Genomic DNA, 9,556 nt, shown 5'->3' with positions numbered 1-9,556 from the left:
TCTTATAGTCTAGTAATTTGAATTTTCTGAACATAATGTTCAAGAGAAAATAGCTATACATAATAACATTCTAGACTATTAAAAACTCAAGTTACAGAATTTTATTGATACAGTAGATTAATAACTGAAAAGGGATGATATAATGGGATAAAGAATTCAGTACATTATTTTATAACACACTCTTTAAAATTAAAATATTTTAAATCTCTCTCTTCTTACAATTGTCATTGCCATGAAAGGCCAGACAAATTCTGGGACCAATACTGAAGAGTAAAGCAATGAGACAACTTCAGGATTATTTCATAATTTGTACGGTGCCCTCCCATCTGAGGCATCATTCTAGGATAATGGCAGACAAGTCAGCACCTCTGAAGATGAAGGTGCCAGGGCAGACACTAGGTAAGATACACAAGGGGGAGAGACCACTTAGCTCTCCAACAAACAGTGACATCAAGAAAATGACACCAATTGTTGAGAAATATTTTTCACAGTAAAATTGCAGAGAATACAAATACAAACACTGACAGATTACTGCTTAAGGTCTTTCCTAGCAAGCTCTTTTCGAATCAATAGATCCAATAAACAGTTGGGTACTGTCAGTTTAAAGCCGTAGATAAAAGCTATACAAGCACTTCAGAAGTCAGAAACATAAAAAAAAAAAGTTTATTTACAAATTTCTTCGTAGTTTATGTCTACACAGCCATCAAACATCACAAAACTTCGGCCATCGTTACTGCTGTGTGCATTGCTAGCACGTGACCATCCATGTGAGGTCCTGAGAAAGGCTCACTGTCCTATCCACAGTTCCACTTTAGGTATCAAGGGTTTTATCCAACCTCACGCTTGGAGAGAAAAAAAAAAGAATTTCCCCAAAGCTTTCACAAAGAAAGTTAATTACATCTGTTTCATCGCCTTTCCCTTTTAGAACTCCTCCGTCGTACCTTAAGAGAAAAGTCACCAGATGGTTAATTAAAATGGATATGCATAATCATTTTTTAATTTTTAAAAATCATTTTCATATACTTGAGTTTCAGTGATCATTTTTTAACCAATCCTAATTCTTGCTTGTTCCTGACTTTGCTTTCTTTAAAGCCATTCTCCTAAACCTTCTGCCCCTGGCTTTAGACCTCTGCAATGTCTAAGCCTATGAAATAGCCTTTCCCAAGCAGCAAATAATCTCTATTTGTTTAGAGAGTAACTGACAGAAGCTAAGGTCCACAATAAGAAAAACAAGAAAAGATATTTTCATTCTTTCTGTGATAAAGAAAATGTCTGATGCTCTGGCAATTGTCTTTTTGGAAAAGCCTAACTGAACTTGGTTTCCAACAACTATCAATTACATAAAGTAATGTGAAATTCAAACACATCAGCCTTTAGTGGTAAGCACTAATGAAAACTTAAAACTTTAGTTCAAACATCAGGAATGGAAAAAGAACAGTTTAAATCTAACTAGTTTGGGGCTGGGAAGGTGGCTCAGTGGTAGAGCGCTTGCCTTGCATGCCTGAGGACCTGGGTTGAATTCCTCAGCACCACATAAGCAAAAAGAAAAAAGCCGGAAGTGGTGCTATGGCTCAAGTGGTAGAGCGCTAGCCTTGAGCTGAAGAGCTGAGGGACAGCGTCCAGGCCCAGAGTTCAGGCCCCACAACTGGACCAAAAATAAATAAATAAATAATAAAATAAAATAAATTTAACTAGTTTACTGTGTAGTTCTTCTCTGTTGAAAACATCAACTGCTATTGACTCTTCACTCTTACTTTTATATCCCCAACAAACCTTTTAAGAAATAAACCAAGATAGAAATAACTTAAATGCTTTAAGCACCAATATTAAACTTGAACATGATAGTCAAGTAGACTTGATGATTACATGTTCACTGGGCTATACCTATTATTCTGCCTAATTTCAGGCTCCCATCAAAGTTATGTTCTCCATTATCCAAGCTAGTAAAAAAAGGACACTATAAACTAATAAACACATGTTAATTCTTGCAAGTGCTAAATGGCCTTAACAAAATATTTACTATTTTTATATTTCACAAAGGACGTTAACACATACATTTATTACAGAAACTTCCTCTTCCTCTGTTTCTTCTTGTGTAACATCATCATGGACAGGAGAGCTGCCCTGAAACACATCTGCTTCTTCACTTGAATCATTCTCTTTAGTAGCTACTTGTTTGGAGCGTCCTACACGGCTACAGTAAAACATACATAAAATAAAATGAACATTTTGATCTTAAAAATGAACATTTTGATCTTAAGATGTAGATTACATCAGAACAAGTGTTTCAAGTATTTTGTAAATTCCTGTATGATTTTTATCCTCAATTATGTAAAGAGATGTTTTTATATTCTGACCTGTAAACCACTCTTTTTTGAGGGACTGCCTCAAATTCAGGGACTGAATTAAATGCAGGGACTGCCAGGCACTGTCCCTGAGCATTTTTGCTCAAGGCTAATAGTCTACTACTTGAGCCACAACTCCATTTCTGGCTTTTTGGTAGATGGTTAATTGGAGGTAAGAGTCTTAGACTTTCTTGCCGAGGCTGCCTTCAAACTGCAATTCTTACCTCTCAGCCTTCTGAGTAGCCAGGATTACAGGCATGAGCCACTGGGATCTGGCTCTTAAGTCATTAATTTTTACAGTTTTCATATACAGTGATCTAGCAAAGAATGAAGAGTATGACTAAGACCATATCATAAAAGATTTCAAAACACACTTGAAGTCTGTTCCATTTTTCATCTTTCCAATTCAGTAAAGGCACTAATAGGCAGTAAGCTGCTTAGTGCAGACTTTTTTTTGGGGTGGGGGGTAGGGTGGGAGGCAGGGCCTGGGCACTGTCCCTGAGCTTCTTTTTGCTCAAGGCTAACACTCTACCACTTGAGCCACAGCACCACTTCTAGTCTTTTCTGTTTATGTGGTACTGTGGAATTGAACCCAGGGTTTCATGCATGCTAGGCAAGCGCTCTAAGCCCCATTCCCAGTTCCTCAGTGCAGAAATTCTTTAAGCAGAGAACAGCATTCCAGCCTTTATCGAGCCCTATGTATTCCACCTAGAGAAAGCTTAAATCCATTCACTTCTCTCAACCTCCAGTGCTATTACCTAATCCAAGCTATTCCCACCTTTTTGCTTCTTCTCTTTTCATAGTAATGTTTTAAAAGTCTAACAACAGATGATGTCCCTCCTCACAGATAGCTCTCCAATGGGTGAAGAATAATGTTGTGACCCTTCTACTGTACTACATGAAGCCCTGTAATAATGCCTACCTATCTGCATTCTCCTGACTCTCTCCTCCCCAACTCCTGGCAACTACAATCAACTAGCCAAGCCTTGCTTTCCTTCCACTTTCTAAATATGCCAAGATTTTTTTCCCAATTCAGAAACCTGAGATAGAATACTTTTATGTATATATTCAGTGACTATCTAATACCTACTACTCTCAAAGTAAGCAACTCCTCTCCAAGAAGAAAACTTCTCCCACTCTTCAATCCTCCCACTAAATTGTTAGTGCACCATAGATTCTTCCCTCAGGGCATACCACAAGTCTTAATTCCAAGCGAGGTGCTAGAAGTTCATGCCTGTAATCCTCGCTACTCAGGCTGTTGAGAGCTGAGAATCACAATTCAAAGCCAATCACAGCAGACCAATCTCTGAGACTCTTAATCTCTAACAAGCAAAGAAGTGAGACATGGAGCTTGAGTGAAAAAGCCAGAGTGAAAGGTCTTGAGTTCATGTTCCAATACCAGAACAACAAAAATCGAGAAGTCTTTATTCCATATGTACATGTCATTCATTAAAGACTGCTTGCCTATTAGATAGGAAGTCTCATGAACCATGTCTGCTATAAGTACCTATGCAGGAATTACAGAGAAAATGAAAACCTTTTTGAATTCCACTGCAGAACACGAATAAAGACAAATCGTAATATATGCTACTATTCTAGCTCCAGAAAAAAAGCTTCTCAGATTAAGAACTCTAACAAGACAAGACAGAACACAGAATCTTTTTCTGTATTGACTTTGTAAAAGAAATACTCAGGTTTCAAACATTCATGGGAAACATGTAATTTCAGAAGAATCACCATTAAATAAATAATAATGACCACTTAATGATACCCATACAGAGAAACAAAATTTAAGAGGTTGAGAGAAATTTAACATGTATCACTTCTTTGTTACAAGATTAATTACAAGAATGCATTACTGCATGAGAATTCTTTGTTTAGAAATAGTGATTCTGGTTGGTTAAATCCACATACATGTATGTATGAAGCTGCTACAATAATGTACTTACCTTTATTTTTAATCTGAGAGAAAAATTACATGGAGAAACGCATAACCACCAAATATTTAACCAAGATATACTGGTAACTCTAAAAAGTCAAGCTACTGATATATGTTGGGTTACTCTCAGAAAATGAGCACAATTTCTGATGGAGAGTTACATCATTAAAAGAAGTACTGCCAAATGTCCTAAATACAAAACAGATGCTCTATATTAATAATTTTGTAGCCTGCAACCTGGTTAGTGTGTTGTGATTATTCAAAATTATCATATTTTCAGATACCATAAAATCTGTAGAGAAAATCTGCAGATTATTTTGGTATCCATTTATATAAAGACTTGCCTAAGGCCTATAAAAATGTACAAATATTACCTAAGGGTTAACTGTAATATTAAGTCCCTAGGTAAGGTTATAAAATGTATTTTACCTAGTATAACGGGACTAGGTATTTGGAATTTAAATACGCAATATGTATGTTTATAAATTTATGAACTTTTTGCAAGATAATTTAAAATTGGCTTGGAATTTAATATTATTTACAACTTACACATTTTTTTTTGGTTGTGATGGTGATGGCGTTTTTGATGGTCTTCCTCGTCCTTTCTGTGGTGTGGACTGTGTGGATTCAACTGCACTAGTTTCAGGAGATTCTGCTCTGCTTTGGGAAGACCCAAATGTGGATAGCATCAAATTATGATTTATAATATGGTAAGAAAACAGAGGTAGTCTAGAGTTACCCACACTTACCTCTGCTGTGCTTTCCTTGATGTGCGGTGCTGTTTGCTTTTTGACTTCTGTTCTGTATTTCCACTCTGTCTCTCTTCTTCTTCTTCTTCCTCTACTGCAGGTGGCCCAGATTTTTTTTTATTCCCTTTTTTAGATGTTTTCATTGTTGGCTCTTCTTTTGGTGTCCCTCCACCAAGAGGTTTTGGTGGCCGACCTCTTTTGCCCTTTTTTGGTGGACTGTTCTGTTCATCCTCATTTTCTAACAGATCTTCTTTGAGCCTCTTTTCCTCAGACCACTGCTGCTCATCTGATTCTGAAACTGTATGTCCTCTTTTCCGCCCTCGCTGACTGCCTTTAGGTTTCTGCTCCTGTACCAACTTAGACAGGTCATCCATTCCTAATTTCTCTTCTGGGTCTGTGACAGGAGTTTTTTTCCGGCTTCTAGGCTTCTCCAATTCTGACTGAAGAAGAAAGAAATCAAAATTTTAAAACTTAAGTTTACTTGTGTGTGTGTGTGTGTGTATGTGCACATACGTGTGCGCACATGAGGACATGTGCATGCCAGTCCTGGAGCTTCAACTTAGGGCCTGAGCAAGAATAATGAGCTTTTTTGCTCAAGGCTAGCCTATCACTTGAGCCATAGCTCCGCTTTTGGCTTTTTTGGTGCTTAATTTGAGAAGAGTCTTCTGGACTTTCTTGCTTGGGCTGGCTTTGAGCCACAATGCTCAGATCTAAGCCTCCTGAGTAGCAAGGATTACTAGGCCTGAGCCAATGGCACTCAGCTAAGTTTTCTTTTTAAACAATGAAACTGTCTACCCAGGGTAGAGCACTTTGTCATTCCCTAAATATATAAATAAATGAGAGACATAAATACTCACTGCTTCATTATTTTGGTTTGTTATTGTTTTGAAGCTGAAACCTCACTCTATTACCAAGTTATAAATTCAAGTGTTCCCTCCCACCTTGGCCTCTAGGCTAGAAGCTTGCAGTATGAGCAACCCCAATTCTTCACTTTTTTTTTAAATCCCATTTTCATTCTCACTTTTAAGCAAAAGAGCCTCAAAGGGATACATCTCAAGATCAGCATTTTATTAAACTATACATCTTATTAGTGAAGAGCTATTTAATGAAAAGGAACTCAATTGGTCCTAAAAAAGAATTAAAATATTAGTTTAGTACATAAAACTTAAAATGACTAATTTTACTATATAGGACATAATACAACACTAAATACTAAGTTAGCTATTATGTTTACAACATAATAAAAGAAATATTTTTAGTTTCTAAATGGAGGTCATAAGATTTGTAAGTTAAACATATTCATCACACATGAAAAATTCTAGACTATGAGGTGGCTCCTGCCTATAATCCCAGATGGTCAGAAGATAGCAATTGGGAGGATCTCAGTACAAAGCTAGCCAGGGCAAAAAGTTAGACCTCATCTCAACCAACAAGCCAGGTATATCAGGAGGGGTAGGAGGACTGCAGTTCAAGATTAGTCCCAGGCAAACTAAAACAAGACCCCATAGAAAAATAAAGCAAAAATGGGGTTTGGAGCACAGTATGGATAATTCTGGTGATACTGTACTTGTCTAATAAATGAAAGGCTCTGAGTTAAAACCCAGTACTGTACCTTCCCCAGAGAAATTCTGGAAATACTTCTGAACCCTAAATGGTGTTAATGACGTTAACAACTAACAAAAGCAATTTTTAAAAATCCATGGCTTGGCCTTAAAAAATAAGATTAACTAAGTCTATATTCAGAAAACTTACGTATGTACAACCAGATGGAGATTCAGAAATTCTCCAGACCCAAGAATGAAAATGCATGTATAATGTAAATTTAGTTTCCCAAAAGTCTGTACCAATTTATACGTAAATCAATCAAAGGGCAGGGGGCTTGCCTCAGTAGCCGAGTACCTGCCTGCAAGTGAGAAGTGCTGAGTTCAAACCACCAATAAAAATAAAATGAAGGAAACAGAGGGGAGAGAAAGAGAAGATAAGGGAAAAAAAGAAAATTAGGAAGGGAAGGGAAGAGAAATGGGTAAGAGAGTGGAAGATAGATGGGAAATGGGAAGGGGAGAGGAGAAAAGAAAACCAATAAAAGAAAAACAAAAACCATCATTATTCATTGTACTTCCTCTGTTTGTAAACTGCTCGACTATGACCTTGTTATTACTCTCCTTTCCTATTTGTTTATTGGCTTCTGATTTAAAAGTAGATTTTTTTTTTCCGGTCGTCGGTCATGGGGCCTGAACTCTGGTTCTGGGCGCTGTCCCTCAACTCTTCAGCTCAAGCTAGTGCTCTACCACATGAGCCACAGCACCACTTCCAGCTTTTTCTGTTTATGTGGTGCTAAGGCATGGAACCCAGGGCCTCATGCATGCCAGGCAAGCACTATACCACTGAGCCATCTTCTCAGCCCTAAAAGTAGGTATTTTTTATTTATTTCTTCTATCCTTTTGTGGATGTTTAAGTTTTATTTTGGATTTTCTACAGACTGAAAATGCTAACGTTCTAACCATCCACTATTTGGAGATGGGGCCTTTTGGCAGTAATTTGATTTAGATGAAATCATGAGAATGGGGTTTTCAGGAGGACCCAATGAAAGAATAGTATTCCAAGATAGGAAAAGAGGTCTCATCAAAACCTAAGTTTCTTCCCCCATTCTCACCTTCAAAGACATATCTAATCATCTGAAAACTATGGATTTATAACACAATTATTTTGAATTACATTTTCAAAATAAGAACAATTCTAGACTAATGTAACAGCAGCACAAGATTTTACTATATAAAGAAAAGTTTTTTATATCCATTTATTTTCCCACATGGACTTAAAATCACACCAGAATTTTACAATTATATATTTATTAACATATTTTTCTACTCCTTTTTCTCATGCAGGAACACCACATGTCTTCAAGTCTTCTATGTGCCACTAAATTTATTTTTAACCTTAAATAGCAGTACAAAGGAATTTCAATTCGATACATATCAATTTATGTGCTCAATACATATTGATTCGTCAACTCTTCATTTTACCGTCTATCCTAACACCACCTATTCCCTCAATAACTTGCATTGTTTTATCAGATACACATTTGAGATCTTTGTCATTACAATAACCTCTGCAATAAATAATGTTAATCAATAGATCAATATAAACATCTTAAAAAGGAAAAATTTCCAAACCAAGATACATGCATACACATGAGTACCCATATACTAGGTCCTTACTTTGTCATTTGTTTTTTTTCCCCCTACTATCCTTACTTTGTCATTTGTTTTTTTTCCCCCTACTATTACAAAAACAAAACCAAAACAGGGATGAATGTCTCTTCTTTTTCACTGTTATTTCAAGTCTTTCTGAGTTGGCTCAACATTCTAGGAAGAACAATTTAAATAACAATAGTCACTGCTTTTGTTCCTTATCCCCCTTCCATGCAATGAGGATTACCTACCATTAAGCCTCCCGACACATTTTGTAGTTGGTTTTTTTTAGGTTGTTGGGGGGGAGGGGGTGGGCAAGGGGGGGGAGCCCTTTAGATATGGTCTTTTGTTATCTCTCCTTAAACTGACACCAAACTCTCATCTTTCTACTTCCACCTCTTGAGTAGCTAAGATTATGGATGTGTGCCACTAAAGAATGTTTTTCAGTATTTTGCCTTTATGGATAACAATTATTACTGACTTAAAGCAGATAAAAATATCAAAATGTTGGGGCTGGGAAGGTGGCTCAGTGGTACAGCGCTCGCCTTGCATGCATGAGGCCCTGGGTTCAATTCCTCAGCACCACATAAGCAGAAAAAAAAGCCGGAAGTGGTGTTATGGCTCAAGTGGTAGAGTGCTAGCCTTGAGCTGAGGGACAGCACCCAGGCCCACAGTTCAGGCCCCACAACTGGACCTCCCCCCCGAAAAAATAAAAATGTTAAAAGAAGTATCTTTCTGGTATTAGTTTACTACAAAACTTAATATAGTTGACTCTATGTTATCAGTATGTGTTTCCAAGAACACACAGGAAAAACTGAAAATTCTCAGATGTACAAAGATGCTGTAGATGCCATTTGCTGCCCGCCCCACTTCCTCTAAAGACATGCTTCCATTCAACAAATCTGAACATTTTCTTTATCACTCTTGCTGGAATTATCACAACTTTTATTCTGCTTTTGGGTCACCATTTGTTTTGGGGAGGCACATTTCCACAAAATGAAGGGAGGCGGGCTGGGAATGTGGCTTAGTGGTAGAGTGCTTGCCTAACAAGCATTAAGCCCTGGATTCAGTTTCTCAGTACCACATAAACAGAAAAAGCCAGAGCTGGCGTTGAGCACAGAGGCTCAAGCACAGAGGCTCAAGGTCAGCACCCAATCCCTTCAAGCTCTACAACCAACAAGAAAGAAAAGAAAGAAAGAAAGAAAGAAAGAAAGAAAGAAAGAAAGAAAGAAAGAAAGAAAGAAAGAAAGAAAGAAAGAAGGAAGGAAGGAAGGAAGGAAGGAAGGAAGGAAGGAAGGAAGGAAGGAAAGAGAGAGAGAGAAAGAAAGAGAA

General features: G+C 37.3%; 1 protein-coding gene across 5 annotated transcripts in view; it reads right to left on the bottom strand.

Annotated features, from left to right (window-relative positions):
- Positions 1–650: 650 nt before the first annotated feature.
- Positions 651–9,556, bottom strand: part of Pds5b (PDS5 cohesin associated factor B) — a 112,975-nt gene continuing 104,069 nt past the window's right edge. For 2 of the 5 annotated variants that reach the window (XM_013027308.1, XM_013027310.1), the window contains exons 31-34: positions 5,034–5,473; positions 4,834–4,941; positions 2,056–2,194; positions 651–941 (exon numbers count right to left, since the gene is read on the bottom strand). In XM_013027308.1, coding sequence (XP_012882762.1) covers positions 906–941; positions 2,056–2,194; positions 4,834–4,941; positions 5,034–5,473 — 723 coding nt within the window. In that variant the 3' untranslated portion in view covers positions 651–905. Of the gene's footprint in view, positions 942–2,055; positions 2,195–4,833; positions 4,945–5,033; positions 5,474–9,556 lie in introns of all 5 variants that reach the window. The other 3 variants (XM_013027306.1, XM_013027309.1, XM_013027311.1) reach the window with 2 other exon arrangements.

This window comes from Dipodomys ordii, unplaced genomic scaffold (genome assembly GCF_000151885.1).
Source record: "Dipodomys ordii isolate 6190 unplaced genomic scaffold, Dord_2.0 Scaffold102, whole genome shotgun sequence".
Classification (NCBI taxonomy): Eukaryota; Metazoa; Chordata; class Mammalia; order Rodentia; family Heteromyidae; genus Dipodomys; species Dipodomys ordii.
This window is presented reverse-complemented; position numbering and strand designations above follow the sequence as displayed.